The 27,136-nt window shown below is 37.7% G+C and overlaps 1 protein-coding gene across 11 annotated transcripts in view; it reads left to right on the forward strand.

Annotated features, from left to right (window-relative positions):
* The window catches only part of DZIP3 (DAZ interacting zinc finger protein 3), a 125,594-nt gene that overhangs the window by 48,724 nt on the left and 49,734 nt on the right, over positions 1-27,136 (forward strand). For 9 of the 11 annotated variants that reach the window (XM_055568098.1, XM_055568103.1, XM_055568105.1 and 6 more), the window contains 5 exons: positions 20,737-20,813; positions 22,457-23,074; positions 24,930-24,962; positions 25,975-26,144; positions 26,981-27,025. In XM_055568098.1, coding sequence (XP_055424073.1) covers positions 20,737-20,813; positions 22,457-23,074; positions 24,930-24,962; positions 25,975-26,144; positions 26,981-27,025 — 943 coding nt within the window. Of the gene's footprint in view, positions 1-20,736; positions 20,814-22,456; positions 23,075-24,929; positions 24,963-25,974; positions 26,145-26,977; positions 27,026-27,136 lie in introns of all 11 variants that reach the window. The other 2 variants (XM_055568101.1, XM_055568109.1) reach the window with 2 other exon arrangements.

The following is a 27,136-nucleotide window of genomic DNA, read 5'->3' on the forward strand; positions in this document are numbered from 1 at the left end:
ACAGCCATGGCTCCATGGCTTCAATTTTTTGGTTCCTTTAACCAGGGAGACCTTTGTTTTCCGCTATGTTATACTTGTGCCAAAGAATTGATGCTTTTGAATTGTGGTGTTGGAGAAGACTCTTGAGAGTCCCTTGGACTGTAAGGAGATCCAACCAGTCCATCCTAAAGGAAATCAGTCCTGAATATTCATTCGGATTCGTTTTGATGTTTGGCAAAACTAATACAGTGTTTCAGGTTTAAAAATAAAATAAAATTAAAAAAAAAAAATGAAAAGACCCTGATGCTGGAAAAGATTGAAGGCTGGAGGAGAAGGGGACAACAGAGGATGAGATGGTTGGATGGCATCACCGACTCAATGGACATCAGTTTGAGTAAACTCCGGGAGTTGGTGATGGACAGGGAGGCCTGGTGTGCTGCAGTCCATGGGGTCGCAGAGTCAGACATGACTGAGCAACTGAACTGAACTGAACTGAATGTTATACTTAGCCTCAGACTAAAAGCTCTAAAAGTGATAAACTTAATTTCATGTAGCTCTCTTCTCTTCTCTCTGAGCATATATATATATACCCTCTACGTTCTGTTTGTTTGGTTGGTTTATTTCTTCCACACTTTGGTGTCTTCAAGGAGTTGCTTTTTGAAATTTGTGTAAGTTTTATAGTTATTTTCTGTGGGAAAACCCTGGAATAATTGAACCTTATTATCAAAAGTGGAAGAACTACCTCATAAGGTTTTATGAATAAATGACAGAAATATTTGGTTGTTTTTTAACTTTAAAATGCTTTATTGTTATTAAAACATGCTTAAAGAAAAACCCCAAAATGCTTTATTGTTATTAAAATATGCTTAAAGAAAAGCCCACAAAATATAAATACAGAGTTTAAAAAAGAATTATGAAGCATACAGTCTTGTGGCTTTACCCAAAGCACCAAACAGTTTTGTCAGCGCTCCAGAAGCACTCAGTTCTCCTCTTCCTAGGTAACTGTTGACCTGACTTTCACAGTAATCATCTCTTCACTTTCTTTATTAATATAAATGCATTTCTAAACACTGAATTTTTTTTATAGGTTAGGCTTTTTTAAGCTATAGTTCATATACAGTAAAATTCACTTAAAAATATACATTTAAATGAGTTTCTTTATATACAACCAGGTTACCACTACCGTGATCAATAGCTCTTCGTCTTCCCTAGTCTCTATAAAATCTCTTACATAGTCATTCCTCTTCAACCTCTAAATTCTGGTAACCACTGATATGATTTCCATTCTGATTAATACTGCTTTTTTCTGATTATCCTCTAGTAGGAAGACCTGTAGCATCTGGATTTATTTTACTTAGTGTAATGATTTTGAGATTCTTCCTTGTTATTGCATGTATCAGTAGTTCAGTTTTCTTTGTTGCTGAGTAGTCTTCCTTTGTATAGATGTACCATAACTTATTTATCCATTTAACAATTGGTGACATTTGAATTGTTTCTGGTTTTTGGCTTTATAAATAAGGCTGCTATAAATATTCATGGATTACTCTTTGTAGAAAGAGATGCTTTCCTTTCTCTTGGGTAAATTCCTAGAAGCAGGATTGCTGAGTCATATGGTATGTGTTTAATGTTACAAGAAACTGCCAGACTGTTTTCAAAGTAGCTATACATTTTGTTATTCTCACCAGCATTGTAAGAGAATTATAGTTTCTCTGTATTCTGTTTAGCACTTGGTATTATTAAATTTAAAAACTTCAGCCATGTTAAAAGATATGTAATGGTATCTTATTGTGGTTTTAATTTGCATTTGCCTAAATTTTCAAAACTAGTTTTCTATTTTAGATCCTTTGCTTTTACATGGTAAATCTCAGAAACACCTTATAAATTTCTGTAGACTTCTTGCTGAGGTTTTGATTGCATTGAATATGTAGGTCAATTTGGGGATGATTTATATCTTAGCAATATTGAGAACGCCCATCCATGAAGATGGTGTATAATTAATTTCATTTAATTGAGTCTTCTTTGATGTCGCTCAGAAATATTTTGTAGTCTTCTGTGTACAGGCTTATAAATATTTTGTTAGACTATCCATGTATATTTGACTTTTTATGCTATTGTAAATGATAATTATAAAACTTCAATTTCTAGTTATTTCTATTATATAGAATTGATTTGTGTCTATTGAACTTATATCATGTGACTTGCTACTTACTAATTCTAATATTATTTGTAGATTCTTTGAGGTTTTCTATAAATGATTATACCATCTGTGCATAATGACAATTTTATTTCTTTTTTGCAATCTGTTTGCTTTTTGTTTATTTTTCTTTACATGTTGCATGAGCTAAGTTCTCTAGTACAGTGTTGAATACACTTGTGAGAGCAGACAGACATCTTTGCCTTTTCCAGATCTTAGGAAGAAGCCTTCAGTGTTTCACCATTTAGTATGCGATTACCTGTAGAATTTTTACAGATGCTCCTGTTTAGGTTGAAGAGATTCATTTCTCGTGCTACCTCTCTGAAAATTTTTATAATGAATGAATAATGAACTAATGCTTTTTAGCATGCATTGAGATAATCATATGGTTTTTGTCTTTTTTATTGTTAATCTGTTGAATTACATCAGTTTATTTTCAAATGTTGAATCATATGTGCCTTACAGGAGCAAATAGTTAATTGTCATGATCTTTATTTTATTTCATGTTGCTGCTTGTCTTTTAATTTCTAGCTTTATTAAGCTATAACTGGTATGTAATATTGTGTAGGTTTAAGTTATACAGTGTGATGCTTTTATATATGTATAATATTCACATATATATGTTCATATATATATATACATATATATATGAAACAGTTACCACCATAAGGTTAGTTAATATATCCATCACCTCATATAGATTTTTTGTATGATGGGAATTTTTAAGATGTTTTGTTTTTTTGGCTGCACCTTGTAGCATGTAGAATGTTAGTTCCTCAACTCAGGATCAAACCTGCACCTCCTACATTGGAAACATGAAGTCTTAATCAGTGGACTGCCTGGAAAGTCCCTAAGATCTACTGTCTTAACAACTTTCAAGTATACATTGTAGCATTGTTAATTATAGTCACCTGATGTATTTTGGATCCCTGGTTTGTACCTTTTGACCCCTTTACCCATTCTGTTGTAGAAACCAGTACTCGAGAAACCAGGCACCACACTTGGAGAGTGGGAGAACTCAGGTCTATTATGCTGGGGGGCCCAGAGGAGTTAACACTCCAAACTCTGAGCCCCAAACAAAGGGGTTACAGAGTTTTTTATACATGGACAGGCATGATTAAATGGGTTTGCGGGTTTGCGGGGGCTAGGGTGATTGCAAAGAGCAGAACAAGGGTGAGTGAGATAAGCTCCAGTTCCTAGTATTGTGAGTCCCTACTTTCTGAGACCTACGTGATCTAGACTTTGCAAGGAGCAAGCTGGGTTACAGATGCATAAGGAGCAGGAAGTTATGTAAAATTTTAATTTTTCCTTTTAATTACCCCCTCTTGATGCTTCTATCACTTATTGTAGAAAGCATCATCTCATGTTTTGGTAGGACATTCAGAGCTCCCCATCGTTTAGGGGGCTATATTGAGCTATTACCATTTGTAACTTTATGGATTTAATCCAAGAGGTTATGAACTGACAATTACATTGAGAATACAAGGACCACAGAAGAGCACTGCAAAGAACATGAAGAGAGGACCTGTTAAAGGGAGAAGCCACAATGCCCAGCTCCAGATATTGTTCTAATTACCCCAGAAATTAGCTAGTTTCTCTCTTTTTATGATTTATTCCCTTAGCGGTTGGGCCTTGCCCTTGACTATTTCTGATTGGTTTACAGCATTCTTCAATTAAGAAGAGATAGAGTCGTCTCTTTTCAGCTGTCAGTAGGTCTCAGTTCAGTTCAGTTCAGTCTCTCAGTTGTGTCTGACTCTTTGTGACCCCATGAATCGTAGCATGCCAGGCTTCCCTGTCCATCACCAACTCCCAGAGTTCACCCAAACTCTTGTCCATCGAGTCGGTGATGCCATTCAGCCATCTCATTCTCTGTCGTCCCCTTCTCCTCCTGCCCCCAATCCCTCCCAGCATCAGGGTCTTTTCCAATGAGTCAACTCTTCGCATCAGGTGGCCAAAGTATTGGAGTTTCAGCTTCAGCATCAGTCCTTCCAATGAACACCCAGGAGTGATTTCCTTTAGAATGGCCTGATTGGATCTCCTTGCGGTCCAAGGGACTCTCAAGAGTCTTCTCCAACACCCCAGTTCAAAAGCATCAATTCTTCGGTGCTCAGCCTTCTTCACAGTCCAACTCTCACATCCATACATGACCACAGGAAAAACCATAGCCTTGACTAGACGAACCTTTGTTGGCAAAGTAATGTCTCTGCTTTTGAATATGCTATCTAGGTTGGTCATAACTTTCCTTCCAAGGAGTAGGCGTCTTTTAATTTCATGGCTGCAGTCACCATCTGCAGTGATTTTGGAGCCCCCAAAAATAAAGTCTGACACTGTTTCCACTGTTTCCTCATCTATTTGCCATGAAGTGATGGGACCAGATGCCATGATCTTAGTTTTCAGGTGTTGAGCTTTAAGCCAACTTTTTCACTCTCCTCTTTCACTTTCATCAAGAGGCTTTTTAGTTCCTCTTTACTTTCTGCCATAAGGGTGGTGTCATAGGTCTAGCCCTTTCCTATTCTGTAAAACCACCTCAGCCAGGGAGTCTAGTTGGTCCTGTAATGAAAAGCACAGCGATAATACTGATTAGGGATAGAGACCAGAGTTGACAATGAAAATCCATTGATATTTTGATAGCAAAATCCTCAAACTTCTGCCATGCATTGACCAGCAAGCTGCCAGAGTGTGGCTGGAGCAAGGCTGAAGAGTCCTCAAGCTTCTGCTGTGCATTGACTAGTCAGCTTCTGGAGTGACTAGAGCAGGGCTCAGCATCCTTCATGGGTGAGGGCTGTTGTCTTTGGAACCAGACCTTGAGAAGGTTTTTTGGGGTCCCAAACTGTTTTCCAGGTGTCCTCATCAAGGAAGCTGCAGATTTCTTGACTCTGGTGTAGTGACTCTAAGGGATGACATCTGTAACTTTAACAGCAGTAAGGGTTGCCAGGATGACCATGTGAGGGCCTGTTCAAACTGGCTGAAGTGGTTCCTTCTTTTAATCTTTAACCCATATCTCATCTCCTGACCGATAGGGATAAACCCAGTTGCCCAAAGGAATGGGTATCCTTTTTAAGGTTTCTTGGGCGATATGGCTGAAGTTTTCCAGGGCCTGTAGGTGTCAGGACATCTCCAGGTCAGCTAGTTGTTGGTGGTCTCCCTTGAGCTTTTCTATTACTGGGGGTGGTCTCCTGTATAAGATCTCAAAGGGAGAATAGCCTGAGGACCTCAGGGTGCATTTATGGAGGGAGAGGAGAGCCCACAGAGTGATAAGGCAGCTTGTTCTAGCATTGTCTGGGTGTTGGCTGGGTGGATGGATATTCTTGTTGTACTACTACTTGGAGAAACAAACTTAACAAGAAAGTTAAAGATATATAGCCCAAAGATTAATAGGCTTAGGAAAGCTGTTGTGGGGCTAGCCAGGAGAACCGGGTCCAGATATTGGTTTGTGACATTAGTGCTTCTCTAGGCATGAGAAGATGCAAGAATTTGGACTCATAAAAATCTTTACCTAAAAACATCTGACTTATCTGAAGGCCTGTTTTCTGGGTTTTTCCCAGAGCATAGAGTGCCTTATTTTTTGACTCCATCCTGAACTCCTTTCAAGGGTGTGTTGAAGGTCAGCATTTTGTAGTGGTCATGATTTAATCTTTGTAGAGGCAGCTGGCAAGGGCCACCTTCCAGTCAGCAAGGTCCCTTCATAGCCACATATTTGGCCATATTTTTTGGGCTTTTCATGGTCATTCTGTCCCACTTAGCTGGGAAGGCTCATTCCCAGATCTAACAAAGATTCCATTGAAAGGCCACTCAATGTGTTGTCACTAGACCAGGCCTTGCAAATAGCAAAAGTCTCTGGACCATATCTGTCTTACTAGCCTCTTGGTCCAGGAAAATATTTTCTCTTGTTGTTTCTATCCATATCTAGAGTTACATTATTGCAATTATTGATCTCATATGAAACTGCATATCAGCATTTTATCACAGGCTTAGTCACACATTTGGTAACATAAGAGATAATCTTCTGAAGCAAGCTACATAGAAAATAATATAGTTAGCAGTTATTAGTAAGGTCACAAGCAAGAATTTAAGTCAAGAATTTTCACTGGGTATAGCCTGGTGTACCCCAGCTCATTTGACTCAGTTAAATGATTATAGCCAAGTTTTCATCTCCTGGTTGTATATCATGGAACATCTGATCTTTATGCAAAGACTGGTTATTGAGATAAGCTTTTAGAAACAATCTTAGAGTGTCCTTTTTAATAACTTAATTAAAACTTTTGGCAATATAACATAACAAGGAACTATCTCAGAAGTGAGTCTTAGAAGCACAGACCTTAATTAACAAAACTAGACTTAATATTCAGTGAAACATTTTTCTTTTTATTTTTTTGGAGAACTCACTGTGAGGGCATTAACACTGTAGCCAGGTAAGGCTTTAACCCATCAAATAAAAATGAAGTCTGTCAGGGAGCTGGGAAAAGCCAAGAGGTCATCTTGGATTTCCCCTAGCCCTGGCTCTTTGATTTTGAGCTGCTGTTTATCTATTTTTAATTTCCTGATTTAGGAGCAGACTATTGCCATGTTTTAAGGACATCAGGATAGCAAAAGTCTAACTGTGAGGGTTTTTTTGTTGTTGAAGCAGAATGAACTTTGTCTACATGTACCATAATCTTAAATGATGTTTATTTACTTTATCAAAGTAACAAAGATTTTAAAAACAAATATAACTCACTTAAATTTTTAGGCAAAGAAATTCATAATCTGTTATTGAAAGCTGCATTCTAAGAACTTTGTTCTCTAAATAGAAAGAAGACCAAATTCCAGTCTGGTACCGGCTTACTGTTAATAATAAAATTTGTTTATTTGCTTAATCTTAGAAACTCTATTCTATAAATCTTGAAGAACTAGCAGTATTTTTTTAAAGGCATGAGAATAAAACCATAGAAAGCATGTTTAAAATCCGATTCTATAGCAATTGACAAAGAAACCTGGTCATAACATTTTAATATGATAACTAGAATTATAATTGACCATATTTTATCAGGACATATCAGATCTATATGAATTTTACACAATTTTAGGATACCTATATTAGTAACATCAACCATACAGTATAATCTGAAATGATTTATTACCCCTTCAACAGTACTTCCTTTGTGGCTCAGCTAGTAAAGAATCTGGCTGCAATGCAGGAGACCTGGGTTTGATCCCTGGGTTGGGAAGATCCCCTGGAGAAGGGAAAGGCTATCCAGTCCAGTATTCTGGCCTGGAGACTTCCATGGGCTGTATAGTCCATGGGATCGCAAAGAGTCGGACACAACTGAGCAAATTTCACTTCACTTCAACAGTACTTCCCATGTAATTTAACATGTCCAATGAACCCAGGTAGCTTAATAGCTCTTTGGGATGTCTCAGGGGCCCTCTGAAGCATCCCAAATTTATCTACAAGTCAAGTTGTTTAGGAAGTTTTATCAATAAATATCAAAAGGGTTTATAACAGTCAGGTAGAATCATATAAGACACAATAGTTATTCACTTAGTCAAAGTTAACAAAAGATTTTAAAGGTAAATTTAGAACAGATCAATTAAGAGGTAAAGAAACCTAAATCTATTATTGAAAGTAGTTCAACATCTGAAGAAAGTATGTCCTGTTAACAGAGAGTAAGGCCAAATTCAAGTTTTGTACCAGCTTACTTTAAACTCATTTAGGTGCACAGACTTTTTAGGGTCCACTTTCCACAAACCTTTTAATCACTCTCTGTAACAGCCACCTGTAAGTCAGACCTACTTTGTTTTCCCTTTATAAAATAAAATTTTATTTTTTATATCTTCTTTATTAAAAACATACACCTGACTTCCTTATTAGATTAGCAAACAAACATTAATACTAGATATTTAATATTGAATATTTCCCGGTTTATGTGAATCTGAAATTTATTTAGGTTAATTTTTCTTGTACTTAGAATTGTTTGATTTATAAGCACTTAATTTTCTTTAGGTCAATTAAATTAGAATGCATTTACAACTTAATATTATCAGAAAAAAAAAAGACATACACTGAGACATACATAAATCCAGACAGACAGACAGAGATCTTATAGTTTTCTGTTAGAGATTTAAAATATCTCTTTGACCCCTTTTTTTTCTTTGCATGAAGTTCTAATTTGCCCAAGACTGAGGTCTCAGGCAAAGTGGGCTGTGTATCTCAAGGACACGGAAAGGGTTAACTTCAAGCTTTTTCCTTGGCAGGCCTTTTAACAAGCTAGTTATTTTTAACTGTATATGCAAAAAGAATTGGCTTTGCAGTTTCCAAAAAAAGTTTCTCTCACTCAGTTCAGTCAGCAATCACGCACTCAAAATCATTCAGAGGCTATCACAATGCCTTCCTTCTCCTGAGTCCCCAGGTTTCCTTAACTGTTGCTCCCCTCCTGGGAGCCCCAAGGAGGTTATCAGTTACAATGCCTCCCTTCCTCCCAAGTCCCCAGTTCTTCCTATCTAGTGTTCCCTTCCTGAGAGCCCAAGGAGGTGATTAGTCTCTTCTACCCGTTGGGGTAGGTTCCTGCCTGGGGAGCGACCCCAGAGCCTTACCTTATCCTGTGGCCATTCCTGGTGAGTTGGTCCATCCCTCCAATGAGTCCAGTCGGGGCTCAGCCGTCCGGAGATTTGGAACACCAGTCTGAAAGAGAACCTGGAATACCTTCAGGTAGCATACCGCCACATTCATCTCCAGGTTCCTTGCCTCCAGCCTGGCCGAGCCACCAGTCTAGTGGCCCAAGGGGCCAGTGTGGTTGGAATCTGACTGGGGCCTCCAGAAATGTTGCAGTAACAAGTACTCAAGAAACCAAGCACCACACTTGGAGAGTTGGAGAACTCAGGTTTATTATGCTGGGGGGCCCAGAGGAGTTAACACTCCAAGCTCTGAGCCCTGAACAAAGAGGTTACAGAGATTTTTATACCCAGACAGGCATGATTAAGTGGGTTTATGGGTTTGCAGGGGCTAGGGTGATTGCAAAGAGCAAGACAAAGGTGAGTGAGATAAGCTCCAGTTCCTAGTATTGTGAGTCCCTACTTTCTGAGACCTATGTGATCTAGACATTGCAAGGAGCAAGCTGGGTTACAGAGGCAGAAGGAGCAGGTTATGTACAATTTTAACTTTTCCTCTTCACTCCCACCCCTGGCAATTACCAGGGGTGGTTTTTGAGTTCAGGATTTTTCAGCTCCCACATATAAGTGAGATTGTACAGTATTTGTTTTTCACTGTTGGACTTATTTCACTTAGCATAATGCCCTCCAAGTTTACCCATTTATCACATCTGGTGATATTCCCTTCTTTTTATGGCTGAGTAGTATTCCATAGTGTATATATATGCCAAATTTTCTTTATCCATTCATCCATTAACAGACACTTAAGTTGTTTTCCATGTTTTGGCAGCTGTAAATAATGCTTCAGTGAACATGGGAATGTAGATGTCTCTGAGACAGAAATTGTATTTCCTTTGGACACATAAAATGAAGAAGTGTTAGTCACTCAGTCGTGTCTGACTTTTTGCAACCCCATGGACTGTAGCCTGCCAGGCTCCTCCATCCATGGGATTCTCTAGGAAAGAATACTGGAGTGGGTTGCCATTTCTTTCTCCAGGGGGTCTTTTCAACCCAGGGATTGAACCTTGGTCTTCTGCATTGCGGGCAGACTCTTTACAGTCTGTAGGTTGCCTTTTCATTTTGTTAACTATTTCATTCAGTGTGCAGAAGCTTTTTAGTGTGATGTAGTCCCACTTAGTTATTTTTGCTTTTTTATATGTGCTTTTGATGTCATATCAGAAAATCATTGCCAAAATCATTGGCAATGTTGCTTTTCTCTTTACTTTCAAAGGTCTCTCTTTGTCTTTTACTTTTGTTAAATAAGTTATAATGCATCTCAGTGCAGTCTTTTTAAGGTTCAACCCATTTGTGGTTCTTTGAGCCCTATGTATCTGGATGTCCATTTTGCACCTTAAGTTTGGGAAAGGGATATTATTTGTTTTAAATACTCTTCTGTCCCTTTTTCTTTCCCATCTCCTTCTGGGATTACCACACAATTGCACTCATCTCACACGCTAGTAAAGTAATGCTCAAAATTCTCCAAGCCAGGCTTCAGCAATATGTGAACCATGAACTTCCTGATGTTCAAGCTGGTTTTAGAAAAGGCAGAGGAACCAGAGATCAAATTGCCAACATCTGCTGGATCATAGAAAAAGCAAGAGAGTTCCAGAAAAACATCTATTTCTGCTTTATTGACTATGCCAAAGCCTTTGACTGTGTGGATCACAATAAACTGTGGGAAATTCTGAAAGAGATGGGAATACCAGAACACCTGATCTGCCACTTGAGAAATTTGTATGCAGGTCAGGAAGCAACAGTTAGAACTGGAAATGGAACAACAGACTGGTTCCAAATAGGAAAAGGAGTTCGTCAAGGCTGTATATTGTCACCCTGTTTATTTAACTTATATGCAGAGTACATCATGAGAAACGCTGGACTGGAAGAAACACAAGCTGGAATCAAGATTGCCAGGAGAAATATCAATAACCTCAGATATGCAGATGACACCACCCTTATGGCAGAAAGTGAAGAGGAACTCAAAGCCTCTTGAAAGTGAAAGTGGAGAGTGAAAAAGTTGGCTTAAAGCTCAACACTTAGAAAACGAAGATCATGGCATCCAGTCCCACCACTTCATGGGAAATAGATGGGGAAACAGTGGAAACAGTGTCAGACTTTATTTTTCTGGGCTTCAAAATCACTACAGATGGTGACTGCAGCCATGAAATTAAAAGACGCTTACTCCTTGGAAGGAAAGTTATGACCAACCTAGATAGCATATTCAAAAGCAGAGACATTACTTTGCCAACAAAGGTCCGTCTAGTCAAGGCTATGGTTTTTCCTGTGGTCATGTATGGATGTGAGAGTTGGACTGTGAAGAAGGCTGAGCGCCGAAGAATTGATGCTTTTGAACTGTGGTGTTGTAGAAGACTCTTGAGAGTCCCTTGGACTGCAAGGAGATCCAACCAGTCCATTCTGAAGGAGATCAGCCCTGGGATTTCTTTGGAAGGAATGATGCTAAAGCTGAAACTCCAGTACTTTGGCCACCTCATGTGAAGAGTTGACTCACTGGAAAAGCCTCTGATGCTGGGAGGGATTGTGGGCAGGAGGAGAAGGGGACGACAGAGGATGAGTTGGCTGGATGGCATCACTGACTCGATGGACATGAGTCTAAGTGAACTCCGGGAGTTGGTGATGGACAGGGAGGCCTGGCGTGCTGCGATTCATGGGGTTGCAAAGAGTTCGACTCGACTGAGCGACTGATCTGATCTGATCTGATCTGATACTGTTTCTCTTATCATTGTCCTATAAATCCCTTAAGCTTTATTTATTTGTTACATTCTTTGTTTTTGCCTTTTTCAGGAGCCACTGCAAGAAGGAATGTAGTCGGCCAAGATACAAGCACTGCTTGCTGTAATTTCTACCCCTCTTCTCTGTTTATCTGATACCCAATGGTTGCACTCAATAGATTTGCCTCAGTGATCCCTATGAGGCAAGACCCAAATGTAAGCCTCCTAGTAAGCCTCCTACAGTGCTAGGTTGCCAGATGCCTATATTGAGTTTTCCTTTCTCACTGGAGAAACTGTAGGCCCAGAGGGACCCTCTTGGTTCAGTGCTGTGCCAGCCTGGGAGACGGGTATGTGGTCAAAGAAGGACTGCTTTTCTAATCCTTTTAAGATAGCTCTGCTTTGTTTCTGTTGTCCAGGGAGATGCATCAGCCTCACAGTTGGGTTCTTGGATTTTCATAAAGGTGTCTTGTCTCTGGAGAGTTACTTGTTAGTCTTTTTTTTGTGAGGGAGACTGAAGTCTGGAATGTTCATGTTGCCGTCTTGATGATGTCATTTCATTGGTGTTGTTAAAAATATTATTCATGATGAGTTTTAATATGATAAGGCAGGCTTTATTCAGAACTTTCATGAGAGGCATAGAGACTACTGCTAAGGGTTTTGTAGTAGGGAGTGAGACTGGACAAGTAGGAATTTATAGTCAGGGAGAAGAGTGGGAGTCAGTGGATAAAAAATTACTAAGAATCACCAAGGGTAATTCTTTGTTAAACTTACCTAATACGACTCTTGCTGAAGTCAGGCCAGGATAATCAATATTACCTGAGGGAATACGGAGGAGAGGAATTTGGTCTGATATCAAGAGTGACCAAATAACTAGTAGTGGATTCTGGCTAAAATTGATGTAGCAGAATTCTTCCTAATTTGGAGCTGTTGAGCACCTGGACAGGCATGGGGCCTAATTGAAAAAGAGTTCAAAAGGAACTAACTAGAGTTCGGTCTTGGAGAGAATCTTTGTCATTTGATTAAATTTTCTAGTATAATTAAAGGATTTCTGCCCTTTGCACCTAAGGGAAATTGATCCAAAGTTTGTTTGTTTGTTTTTGTAATGTCTTTGTCTAGATTTGATATCAGTGTAATGCTAGCCTCCTAAAATGAGTTTGAAAATTTTCCTACTTTTATTTTGTCAGAATGCTGCCTTGATACTATTTTATAAATGCTTTGAACTGTATAAAAGGCCAAAAAGATAGGACACCAAAAGATGAGTCTCCGAGGTCTGAAGGTGTCCTATATGCTGCTACTGCGGAAGAATGGAAGAGAATCACCAGTAGCCCCAGAATGAATGAAGTGGCTGGGCCAAAGTGGATATGACACTCAGTTGTTGATGTGTCTGCTGTCAAAAGTAAAATCCAGTGCTGCAAAGAAAAGTATTGTATAGAAACCTGGAATGTTAGGTCCATGAATCAAGGAAAATTGGATGTGGTCAAGCAGGAGAGGGTAAGAATAAACAACATCTTAGGAATCAGCAAACTAAAATGGACGGGAATGGGCAAATTTAATTTGGATGACCATTATACCTACTACTGTGGGCAAGAATCCCATAGAAGAAATGGAGTAGCCCTCACAATCAACAAAAGAGTCTGAAATACAGTACTTGGGTGCAGCCTCAAAAATGACAGAATGATCTTGGTTCACTTCCAAGGCAAAACATTCAACATCACAGTAATCCAAGTCTATGTTCCTTCCACCAATGCCAAAGAAGCTGAAGTTGATCAGTTCTATGAAGACCTAGAAGACCTCCTAGAACTAACGCCTAAAAAAGATGTTCTGTTCATCATTGGGGATTGGAATGTGACAGTAGGAAGTCAAGATATACCTGGAAAAACAGCCAAGTTTGGCCTTGGAGAATAAAATGAATCAGGGCAAGGCTAGCTGAATTCTGCCAAGAGAATGCACTAGTCATAGCAAATACTCTTTTTTAACAACAGAAGAGACAACTTTTCACATGGACATCACCAAATGGTCAATACCAAAGTAAAATTGATTACATTCTTTGTAGCCGAAGATGGAGAAGCTGTATACAATCTGCAAAAACAAGACATGGAGCTGACGGTGGCTCAGATCAGCAGCTCCTCATAGCAAAATTCAGGCTTAAACTAAAGAAAACTGGGAAAAACACAACGCCAGCCAGGTATGACTGAAATGCTGTATGAATTCACAGTAGAGGTAACGAATAGATAAGGGACTGTTTCAAGGGACTAGATCTAGATAACAATGTGCCTGAAGAACTATGGACAGAGGCCTATAATATTGTACAGGAGGCGGTGAACAAAACTATCCCAAAGAAAAAGAAAAACCAGGCAAAGTGGTTAACTGAGGAGGCTTTACAAATAGTGGAAGAATGAAGAGAAGCAAAAAGCAAGGGAAAGAGGGAAAGGTACATCCAATTAAATGCAGAGTTTCAAAGAATAGCTAGAAGAGAAAAGAAGGCCTTCTTCAATGAACAGTGTTTAATAATAGAAAAAGACAACAAAAGGGGAAAGACTAGAGATATCTTCAGGAAAATTGGAAATATCAAGGTAGCATTCCAGCCAAAGATGGGCACAATAAAGGATAAAAATGGTAGAGACCTAGCAGATACTGAAGAGATCAAGAAGAAATGGAAAAAATACATGGAAGAACTGTATAAAAAAGATCTTAATGAACTGGATTACTACGATGATATGGTTAGTCACCCAGAGTCAGACATTCTAGAGTGTGAAGTCAAGTGGGCCTTAAGGAGCACTGTTAATAAAGCTAGTGGATATGGCGAAATTCCAGCAGAACTATTCAAATCCCTAAAGGACAGTGCTATCAAGGTGTTGCATTCATTATGTCAGCAAATCTGGAAGACCCAGCAGTGGCCAACAGGACTGGGAAAGGTCAATTCTTATCCCAATTCCCAAGAAGGATAGTACCAAAGAATGTGCTAACCATTGGACAATTCCACTCATCTCCCATGATAGTAAGATCATGCTTAAAATCTTGCATGGTAGGCTTCAGCATTATGCAAACCAAGAACTTCCAGATGTCCAAGCTGGGTTTAGAAAAGGGAAAGGAACTAGAGATCAAATTGCCAACATTCACTGGATTATAGAGAAAGCAAGGGAATTTCAGAAAAACATCTATCTCTGTTTCTCAACTATAATAAAGCCTTTGACTGTGTGGATCATGACGAACTGTGGAAGGCTCCTAGAGAGATGGGAATACCAGACCATCTTATCTGTCTCCTGAGAAACCTGTATGTGGGTCAAGGAGCAACAGTTAGAACCCTATATGGAACAACTGATTGGTTCAAGGTCGAGACAGGAGTATGGCAGGGCTGTCTGCTGCCACCCCGTTTGTTTAACCTATGTGCTGAGCACATCATGAGAAATGCTAGGCTGGATGAATTAAAGGCCAGAATCAAGATAGGTGGGAGAAACACCAACAGCCTCAGATATGTGGATGATACCACTCTAATGGCAGAAAGCAAAGAGGAACTAAAGAGCCTCTAGATGAGGATGAAGGAGGAGAGTGAAAGAGCCAGCTTAAAACTAAATATTAAAAAAACTAAGATAGTGACATCTGGCCCCATTACTGCATGGCAAATAGAAGGGGAAAAAGGTGGAAGTAGTGACAGATTTCCTTTTCTTGGGCTCCAGAATCACTATGGACAGTGACTGCAGCCATGAAATCAGAAGACAATTGCTTCTTGGCAGGAAAGCGATGACAAACCTAGACAGTGTGTTGAAAAGCAGAGACGTTACTCTGCTGACAAAGGTCCGTATCGTCAAGGGTGTGGTCTTCCCAGTGGTCACATATGGTTCTGAGAGCTAGACTGTAAAGAAGGCAGAACACTGATGCCTTTTAACTGTGGTGCTTTAGAAGACTCCCGAAACTCCCTTGGATGGCAAGGAAATCAAACCAGTCAATCTTAAGGGAGATTAACCCTGTATATTCACTGGAAGGACTGATGCTGAAGTTGAAGCTCCAGTATTTTGGTCATCTGAGGCAAACAGATGACTCATTGGAAAAGTCCTTAGTGCTGGGAAAGATTGAAGGCAGAAGAAGAAAGTGGCAGAGGATGAGATGGCTGGACGGCATCACCGATGCAATGCATATGAACTTGGGCAAACTCTGGGAGATGGTAAGGGACAGGGAGGCCTGGCATGCTGCAGTCCATGGGGTCACAAAGAGACACAACTGGGCGACTGAACAACAACAACAATTTTATAAACGTTTTGAATGTTTACTCGAGAAGCCATCTGGACTGGAATTTTCTTTGTGGAATTTTCTTTTACATATTAATTAAAATTTTTTAAGAGATCAGTTCAGTTCAGTCACTCAGTCGTGTCCGACTCTTTGAGACCCCATGGACTGCAGCACGCCAGGCCTCCCTGTCCATCACCAACTCCCGGAGTTGACTCAAACTCATGTCCATTGAGTCAGCGATGCCATCCAACCATCTCATCCTCTGTCATCCCCTTCTCCTCCTGCCTTCAATCTTTACCAGCATCAGGGTCTTCACAAATGAGTCAGTTCTTCGCATCAGGTGGCTAAAGTATTGAAGTTTCAGCTTCAGCATCAGTCCTTCCAATTCAGGACTGATTTCCCTTAGGATGGACTGGTTGGATCTCCTTGCAGTCCAAGGGCCTCTCAAGAGTCTTTTCTAATACCACAGTTCAAAAACATCAATTCTTCGGCACTCAGCTTTCTTTATACTCCAACTCTCACATCCATACACGACTACTGGAAAAACCATAGCTTTAACTAGGCGGACCTTGGTTGGCAAAGTAATGTCTCTGCTTTTTAGTATGCTGTCTAGGTGGGTCATAACTTTTCTTCCAAGGAGTAAGCGTCTTTTAATTTCATGGCTACAATCACCATCTGCAGTGATTTTAGAGCCCAAGAAGAGGAAATCTGTCACTGTTTCCACTGTTTCCCCACCTATTTGCCATGAAGTGATGGGACCAGATGCCATGATCTTCATTTTCTGAATGTTGAGTTTTAGCCAACTTTTTCACTCTCCTCTTTCGCTTTCATCAAGAGGCTCTTTAGTTCTTCACTTTCTGCCGTAAGGGTAGTGCCATCTGCATATCTGAGGTTATTGGTATTTCTCCCGGCAATCTTGATTCCAGCTTGTGCTTCATCCAGCCTAGCATTTCTCATGATGTACTCTGCATGTAAGTTAAATAAGCAGGATGACAATATACAGCCTTGACATCCTGCTTATTTAACTTGACGTACTCCTTTCCCTATTTGGAACCAGTCTGTTGTTCCATGTCCAGTTCTAACTGTGGCTTCTTTACCTGCATACAGATTTCTCAGGAGGCAGGTCAGGTGGTCTGGTATTCCCATCTGTTTTAGAATTTTCCACAGTTTACTGTGATCCACACAAAGGCTTTGGCATAGTCAGTAAAGCAGAAATAGATGTTTTTCTGGAACTCTCTTGCTTTTTCAATGATCCAGCAATGTTGATAATTTGATCTCTGGTTCCTCTGCCTTTTCTAAATCCAGCTGGAACATCTGGAAGTTCACGGTTCACATACTGTTGAAGCCTGGCTTGGAGAATTTTGAGCATTACTTTACTAGTGTGTGAGATGAGTGCAATTGTACGGCAGTTTGAGCATTCTTTGTCATTGCTTTTCTTTGGGATTGGAATGAAAACTGACCTTTTCCAGTCCTGTGGCCACTGCTGAGTTTTCCAAATCTGCTGCATATTGCATGCAACACTTTCAGAGCATCATCTTTTAGGATTTGAAGTAGCTCAACTGGAATTCCATCACCTCCTCTAGCTTTGTTTGTAGTGATGCTTCCTAAGTCCTACTTGACTTCGCATCCCAGGATGTCTGGCTCTAGGTCAGTGATCACACCATTGTGGTTATCTGGGTCATGAAAATCTTTTTTGTATAGTTCTTCTGTGTAATAGATACATAGCTATTAAGATTATTTTTTCTTGAATGAGCTTTGATAGTTTGTCTTTTTCAAGGTATTTGTCAATTTCATTCAAGTTATGTATCTTTGAATAAAGTTATTTATAATATTCCCGTATGATCCCTTTTTAATATCTGTAGATTCTACAGTGACGTCACCCTTTTCATTTCTGATGTTGGAAATTTGTGTCTTTTTTTGCTTGATCATTATGACTAGAAGTTTATTAATTTTGTTGATCCTTTCAAAGAATCAGTTCATTTCATTGATTTTCTCTAATATTTTTCTGTTTTCAATTCATTGTCTTTTGTTCTTAACTTTTGTTATACATCCTTGCTTCTGCTTGCTTTGGGTTCAGCTTTCTCACATTTTTCTAATTTTTTAGAATGAAAGATTTCATGATTGATTTGAGACTTTTTTTTTCTTTATAGACTATATAGCTTTATATATAGAATATATAGCTTTCCTTTAGCATCACTGCTTTTGCTGTGTCCCATCCATTTTAATATGTAAGTTGTTTTTAGGTTTTTCAACTCAAATTATTTTCTAATTGTGTGTGTGTGTAACTATGGAAGTGTGTTAAATAATTGCCAAATATTTGGGGATATTTCAACTATGTTTCTAGGTATGAATCCCAATCTCATTCCCTGTGGTCACAGAATGTATTTTCAAGCATTATAGCCTTAAAAATTGTGGAGATTTCTTTTATGACACTTAAATATTGTGTATTTTGATAAGTGTCTCATTGCATTTGAACTATATCTGCCTTTGTTTAGTACCATGTTCTATTAATATACCAAGTTGATTTATTAGTTTTGTTTCAGTGTTTCTGTATCACTACTGATTATCTGTTTACTTTTTCTATCAATTACTAAGAGGGAAATGTTGAAGTTTGATGTCTATATATTGTCTTTTTCTATTGCCTATTAGTATATTTTTAAACTCTTTTCATTAGATACTACACACATATATAGGGTTACTTTCTTTTTTTCTTGATGATTTGAATCCTTTATCCTTATGTAAAAGGATATCCCTGATTATCCCTGATAATATTTTTGCTTTAAGTTTATTATCTGATATTTGCATAACTATTCCAGCTTTTAGTTAGTGTTTGTGTGGCATAGCTTTTTGCAACCATTTACTTCAATTTATATAATCCCATGGATAGAGGAGCCTGGCAGGCTTCAGTCCTTAGGGTAGCAAAGACTTGAACACGACTGAAGTGACTTAGCACACAGCACATATATATTTTTACCTTTAAAGAGGGTTTCTTAGAGATAACATAGGTCTTGGTTGTTTTTTTTTTTATATCCAGCTTGACAATGTCTGTCTTTAAATTAGATGGTCATTTCCACATACATGTGCTATAATTCTTGATTGTGTTGGATTTAAATCTACCATATTCTTGGTTGTTTTCGATTTTTCCCTTCTGCCCTTGTTTTTTGTTTCCTGATAGCAGTTTTTTGTTTTATTTATTATATTTATTTTTGTTATAGTAAGTGACTGCTCTGAAACCTTTGATACACATTTTTAAATTATTTTATTGCAATATAGTTGATTTACAATGTTGTGATGATACACATTTTTAACCTATAAAAATCTGTTTTTAAATAATGCATCATATATAGTGTATGAGCATTACAATAATATAGTCTGATTTCTTCCCATTTTTGTGCGTCATATATTTTACTTCTACATATTTCCTTGATTCCATAATACACTGTTGCTTATACGTATAGTTTATTTTTTTCTGTTTTGAACTTTATATACATTTAAACACTCATTTTTATGCTTTTAAATAGACATTGAAATTTTTTTCCTATTATAGTTTTTCATTTCATTGGTCTATTTCATTTATAGGTATGGGGCTTCCCTCTTAGCTCAGTCAGTAAAGAATCTGCCTGCAGTGCTGGAGACCTGGGTTCGATTGCTGGGTTGGGAAGATCCCATGGAGAAGGAAATGGCAAGCCTTTCCAGTATTCTTGCCTGGAGAATCCTTTGGAGACATTTATAGCTATACTACTTTAGTTGTTCTATCATTGATAGACATATGGGTTATTTCCAGTTTTAGACTGTAACAACAGTTCTATGATGTACATTCTTATATATGTCTCCAGGTGTACGTGTGCAAAATATTCTCCAGAGTGTATTCCTAGGAGTATAATTGCTAGGCCATCTATTCATATCTTTAACTTTACTAGATTTTGCTGAACTGTTTCCCATGGTGGTTTTACCAATTTACACTCTGGCTGGCTGGCAATGTAGAATTCCTTTTACTCAGTGTCTTTGCTGTTACTATATATTGTTAAGAGTTTAAAATGTTTTCTTTGTAGCAGATGATTGGCAGTGTTATGCTGGTGCTAGAGATAAAATCAGTAACAACCACCACCACCATCTCTGTCCTTTAAGCTAAGCGTACATTCTAGTGTTGCTTTTTTTTTTTTTGGTATTGTTTTCTGTGGGAGAGTTCTATTTGAAGTCAAGTGCCAAGTTTTTTCAGCTGTTTCATGGCAGCATTTACTTAGTCTATTTAATAAATCTTGCTACTTTTTTCTCTTTTTTTCCTAGTTATTTGTATTGACACTATGCCAGTTTCTTTCTTTGTGTCTCTTTTAATTGCTAGTCATTAAAAGGGGGACTTCCCCAATGGCTCAGTGGTAGAGACTCTGCCAGTGATGCAGGAAATGCAGGAGACACAAGTTTGATCCCTAGTTGGGGAAGATCTCATCGAGGAGGAAATGGCAACCCATTCCAATATTCCTGCCTGAAAAATCTCATGGACAGAGCAGCCTGGTGGGCTACAGGCCAAAGGGTTGCAAAGAATCAGACACGACTGAGCGACTGAGCATGCATGCAGTAATTAAATGAGTTTTTTAAGAATAGTTATTGGTAAGAAGATTCTGTGGTGGAAGAGGATATGGGAGGAGTTCCAGGTTTGCTGACTTTTTACAATGCAAAGACTTCTATTCTTTTGCTACCATACAGTCTTCTTGCAAACAAGTTAGTCATGTGATTCTTTTTGTATGAAATCTAACAATTCTACTTGCCTCTGAATTCCAATGAAAATGGCCTTGTAGGGTTGTTATTATTGGTGTTTTTATTTGTTCATTCAGTTTTCTCCTTTGCTTTTAAATTATTTCCAGGAGTAGAAGAAGAAAGTGCTCACTGACTTAGCCATGCTGATATCAAAAATCTTCACTTTTTGATAAAATCTGACTTTTGATAAAAATTTGACTTTTTTAACTTATTTTTTTACAATTGCAGCTATAAAAAGTTGATGCATCTGAAAATAACTGATACTGATATAAGACCGAAGATCAGTTTAAAACTTGGTACAAAAGGTATATTTTACTTTCATATGTCTGCTATTAAAAACTGTGTTAAAAAATTTGACTTTCTATGTCAAGTATCATGCCATTAACAACCATATGTTTATTTGTGTTTGCCGTTCATGGGCTTGGGTTTATACTAACAAGCATCACTTGGTCTAGGCTGGAATTCACTGACAGAAATATCAGGTGTATGGGTATCACATTACCTTGCCTCTACAGAGAGGTAGTGTGTAACTGTGGCTATACAGATTGAGCTTCATCTGATCTTCTTACCAACCTCTCCTTCTTTGCTGCATTCCCTGTTAAAAGGGTGAAATGGAAAGAATGAACATTTTGGGCTCAAAGTCCAAATGGTGCCACCTCTTCAGGAGTGTGCTAACAAATGCCAGCTGCTCAGCATTTGGAGACCTTAAGGTCTCCTGGCCCCAGGGAAGTGTAGTCTGGTGGCATTCCTTCTTGTTTGGGGATGTCCCTGATTCTAGCCAGCTTCTTATTTGGCAGCCCAGAGAAAGCTCCTCCTTGAGTCATTTGCTTTGTAACCATGCTTGCCTCCACAGTTTATGCCAAGTATATCAAGCAAGAGTATATTACTTTAAAAATCTTTTGAAACACACATTCATTAAGGATAAAACAATAAAGCTACATTTTATGATAAATATTAGTTTAAAAATATACTGTCATATACCAAATTCTTATTACTTTCTAATTCATCTCAGTCTGCTTTCTCGTTTGGAGGTGCTACTAAACCAGAAAAAATATCAAATAGTTCAGTCTCATGCCTCATTCCATTTCATTGATGAAACACCTACTTAGTCATTAGTTTATTTTTTGGGAAGATAAGAGTAAGAAGAAATTCATTAGATTGGTGTGTCTCAAACTTTAATATATGTTTGAACTATCTGTGATTTTGTTAAATTATAGGTGCTGTAGGTGCCAATTCAGTAACTCTGGGTTAAGACCTGGGATTCTATATTTCTAGCGGGCTCCCATGTGGAAGTTGCTGTTGCTGGTCAATGGACTATACTTTGAGGATCAAGGCATTAAATCATTTTACATTTCTTAATATAGTTCTGCATTTTCTAATAAGGTAGCCACTAGCCATATGTGGCTATTTAAATTTCAACTTGTTAAAATTAGATAAAGTTTCAAATTCAATTCCTATGTCAGACAAGCAGCATTTCCACTCTCAGTGGATAGTGGACAGCAGAAATTTAAAATATTTTCACCACAGAAATTTTTATTGGACAATGCTGATTAAGGTAAAATGTAATTGCCTAAATAAAGTATAATTAAACACGGGCAATTACCATTCTTGACAGTCTTCAAAGTATTCAAAGGCCTAATACTTTTATGCCATTTGGTGGCCACAGATCATTTATTTGAACAAAACACTGAATGGTTGAAAGGCTTCTGTGGTGATGAGTTTTTGTGATTTCTTTTGCTTGGAACATACTGTTTTTGTTTTGACTTTTTGACAGCTAGACAGATAGTAGCATGCTTATTGAGCACTGGCTGTGGCAAAGCTCTGTACTATATACTTTATTCTTTTGGAATAGTGCCTGTCCTACATGAACTTAGGATGTAATATCTGAAACCACATAGAAAAAGAACATTAATGTGGAATCTTTTGATTTCTCAAAATTCATTTTCAGATGAAATGCCTATCTTCAAACTTGATTATAATTATTTCTATCATCTGCTTCATATAATTATTGTTTCTGGTACTGACATTGTTCGGCAAATATTTGATGAGGCTCTGCCACCCCCTCTTTTGAGAAAAGAGCTTCTTATACACAAGAATGTACTGGAACCCTACTACAACCATCTTTGGACCAATCACCCTTTGGGTGGAGCATGGCATCTGCTCTATCCCCCAAACAAGGAGCTACCACAGTCCAAACAGTTTGACTTATACCTCCTATTAGCTCTCATAAAACATTTGAATGTGTTCCCTGCACCCAAAAAAGGCTGGAATATGGAACCACCACCTTCTGATCTCTCTAAGTCTGCAGACATCTTGAGGCTGTGCAAATACAGAGATATCCTCCTTAGTGAGATTTTGATGAATGGTCTCACTGAGTCACAATTCAATTCAACTTGGAAAAAAGTTTCAGATATTCTTCTGCGCCTTGGGATGAAGAAAGAAGATATTGACAAAGTGAAGGAGAATCCCATTGAGAATATCTCCCTTGATTACCATCAACTGTCCATCTACCTAGGCATACCAGTACCAGAAATCATCCAGAGGATGTTATCCTGCTATCAACAAGGTACAAAATAGTTATTTACCTAAGCTAGTAAACCTTCAGTGAGTGTCTGCTATGTGTCAGACACACTGCTAAGGCCAGGAGATTCAGTGAGTTCACATTCTTGAGAGAATAGACTCATCAAGACATTAATAGTAATTACAATGCTAGAGATGTTTTCAAAATACCATGGGAAATTATAGTCTAAGAGAATCCAAAAAGGCTTTCTGGAGAATATAATATCTTAGGAATTCTTAAATGTAAAAGTTAGCCAAGTGAAGAAGATGGAGAAGGACATTTCAGAAGGAAACAAGAACAAAGGTATAGAAACATAGAAATATAAGTCAAGGAACAAAAAGTTTGGCAATACTGAGTTTAACATAGGGGAGAGTTCATAGAATAAATTGAAGAGGATTTCTCTTGCCACGCTGAGGAGTTTGTGTTTTCATAAAGGAATTGTTGAAGATTTTTAAGTAGAGGAGTTTTATCACTTCTACAAAATTAAGGATGCCTAAAACCGTGAAATACAGGTACTGCGTGTTTCAAGAATGCTCTTGTAAATACCATGAGTGCATGTTTCACCTTTCTATCAGAACTGTGACTTTTAGTTTAGAAGTTTAGCTCTCCACTGGTCATAGGTAATCTTAAAAATCAGATAACATTTATGCAAGGTGTCTAAAGTCAACAGTGGCCATGCTCAGACACTGTCCGTTATGGGAAAGACTGTAGACCACCTTTCCACATTCCAGGATAGCTTCTCAGCTGTCATGGAAGGTGAAGGTGAAGGTATGTCAGCATCACTGAAACCCTCGCTGTGCTATTCTGGCTGCATTTTCCTGGTCCCAAGGTATTAGTCATACTACCTGGTGAGCAACTGATGATTACACTGATGCTATTTAAACATACAACTTTCCAAGTCTAGTAATTGTTGACCTGGTCCAGATTTTCTTCAGAGATAATTGCTAGACCCCATCCCAGTCCTTTAGCTAAGGCTCTGGGATACCATTGTGTTTTCCTGCTTAACCTTTAAGAGCTGTTCTTGAACATGAAAGAAGAGAATGCTGAATCTGATGATACAAGAAAGTCAGGCAAAAACCCTTGACTTGTAAATTAACTTATAAATTAGAGGCTTTCTTTTTTGCATTTACTCTGTTAAGATTTTAAATAACAATAACTCATGAAAATAAAGGTAATATTTGGGAAAGAGCTTTGAGTGATAAATTCAAGGCATTTCAGTTCTCACTCTGGAAGTCTGTAGAGCTTACTGGTCAAGTCTCTTTAATAGAGGCTTTCCTAGAATCTTATCATTCTTCCCTAGTAGTTACTACAGTTGTAGTTTTCTTTTGTGTCTCTAATTAATATCCATTGTCCCCACTAACTCTCTATAAAGGTTATCTTTTTTCTTCACCTTTAAAACTCTAGAGCCTAATACAGCCTCATATATCATAGGTGCTTAATAAATATTAATGGGTAAGGAGAGGGGCTGCTTATCAGGATTTTGCTTAAAAAAAGGCTCAAACTTACAACGGAGATTTGCTTCATAATTACCTATTATTATTTCATGACCTTAGACTGTCAATTGTAAGAATTTGCTTCTTGGTTTAAAGTACTGGTGTTCTAAACATTATTATGAACTATATTTTTTAACTTTTCTTTCTCTAATCATGGATTAGATAAGCTTTATAACATAAAATTTATGTTTTAATCTAAAAATTATACTTTGTTTAAACTGGATTCATGAGTGAAGTTGGTTATTTTTAGTTATATTTATTGGTGCAATATAAAAAAACCTTCTTTTCTAGTTTTCCTTATTCTCAGTCTGATATTTGTTGGTTTCATTTTCAGTTATACATCTAAAATTTTTCTTTATGTATCATAGGAATTGCTCTACAGTCAATAACAGGCAGTCAACGTAAGTATGTTTAAAAACCAAATACCTAAGTGACCTTTCAACCCTGTGTAGCTAAGGGGCACCTGTAGATTTTTACTTGGTCAAATAAACTGTATAATAAACTGTGTTTACTATAAGTTTGGAAAATTATATGATCAAATCACTACTGAGCAACTGAATCTAGTATGAACCTTTTTACTCTGCCTTCCTCTTAGTACATGTGCCCTGAGGTTTACCCTAACAGAGTATTTTAACTTTTGACACAAAGGACACTTCAACAGGCAAAAATGCTTACTTGCTTGCTCTGCCTGATCATATATGCTACTCGTTAGCTTATGTAGCTTTTATTTGGTTAACTATCCATTGTTAAGCTATATACTTTTTGCCAGGTAATGAGTTGCTAATTATTTGATTTTCATTTATGTACTGTTGGTTTTTTTTAATGTAATTCAAATTCTGCAACTAAAATTATACTTAAGAAAGGAACACCATGCCTTTTGTTTGAACCAATTGTGATGAGTCAAAGGAAGGAGCACAATCAAGGAGCATGGTGTCAAAGAAGAAGTTATGTAATAGGGGGCTGATACCCTTTAGCAACCTTTGGTTATGAAAAAGAAGGATAAAAGGGAAAAAAATAAATTGAACTTTTCCTTCTTTTCTTTATGTTTCAAATTTATGCCCTAAAATAATACTAGTTGCAGTGTTAACAGTGTCAGTGTCAGAATACTCAAAAGCTAATATTTAGGGTTGACTTAAGTTCTAGATTATCTAATATCTATAGTCTTCTTAAGATAAAAGTAAAATATCTTACCATTGTGTTCATACTGATTGGTTTCAGGCTAGTATATGTACCTATTATTATTTGGTCATTGATAAATAGACATTTTATTTTCATTTAGTACTTGAACAGAGTAAGATGTCTTCTATTTTTATTTCTGGGATGGTGTTATGGGGGGAGTAAATATATTTAAAATAGTGATAAAGCTAAAATTATGTGCATACAGGTTTTGAATGTTTTGGTTTTAATATTTAGGTATTGAAGTAGAAGAGTTACCAAATGAAGAAGAAGAACTAAGTCCACCTCTTATGGAGTACAATATAAATGTGAAATCAATCCCTGAAATACAGTTAGCAGAAATGAATAAAGATGGGGCATCGATACTCAGTGAATCTTCAACAGAATCTATTAAAGATCTCCAGGAAGTATAAGCTCTCATTAATATTTGAGTTAGAAGAACTTAATCAAGGCTTTTAGTTTGTTACATGTTCTGTTCTTAAAGAATCCTAGATAGTCTTACTTTATATTATCATACTGTTTATACAGAGCTTGAATTGGAATGGTTCTTTTCCCAGTACTTTCTTCTACAATCTTCCCTGCCTTAATCATGTATTTTTGACAGCATTTATTGAACACTTATTATGTGCCAGGCACTGTGCTAGATTTCCAAACATGTTTCTTCATCCTAAATGGTGGAGTGAATATGGAAGGTTAGCAGAAAGTAGAAGAAAGCATAGTAGGGAATAGAAGGAGAGAGAAAGGAAGAGAAAACAGGGATATTTCAATACTATTTACACAGAGGTAGAATTAAAATCATCCAGGATGTATTTCTTTACAGATAAGTGGTAGCAGTTAATATGTGGTCACTAAATTCTTTTTAGGCTTAGTTTTTCATCTTATGGACCGGAATATGTTGATTTTTTAAGGTGCCTTCTTCCTTTGTTAGTCTTACATGCACGCGCGCGCGCACACACACACACCTTTGTTAGTCATACATGCACATGTGCAAGTGAAGACCTCTGAGCTCTTTTCAGTAGCCTACTCATCAATGTTATATATTGTTCCTTTATACATCAGTGATTTCTCAAGCAGAAAACTGAGATTGAAATTAAAATGAAACTAATGTTCCATAGAATCTAGAGGAAACTATGATCTATTTTAGAAGATAAAATTCCAAGTGGTTAGAGGAAATATATTTTGCAAAATAATCCATTGTACAGTTTGAATTGCATATTAAATAGATGTATTTCTTACCTATCAGGTTAAGAGTAAACCAAAGAAAAAGAAAAAGACCAAGAATAAAAAGGTAAGTGGCATTATAATGGAGGAATGCCTAATTATGAACAGTTAGGTTTAATACATGGTTTTACTGTTGTTTAGTTGCTAAGTTGTGCCTGACTCTTTTGCTGACCCCATG

This window comes from Bubalus kerabau, chromosome 2 (assembly GCF_029407905.1).
Source record: "Bubalus kerabau isolate K-KA32 ecotype Philippines breed swamp buffalo chromosome 2, PCC_UOA_SB_1v2, whole genome shotgun sequence".
Classification (NCBI taxonomy): Eukaryota; Metazoa; Chordata; class Mammalia; order Artiodactyla; family Bovidae; genus Bubalus; species Bubalus kerabau.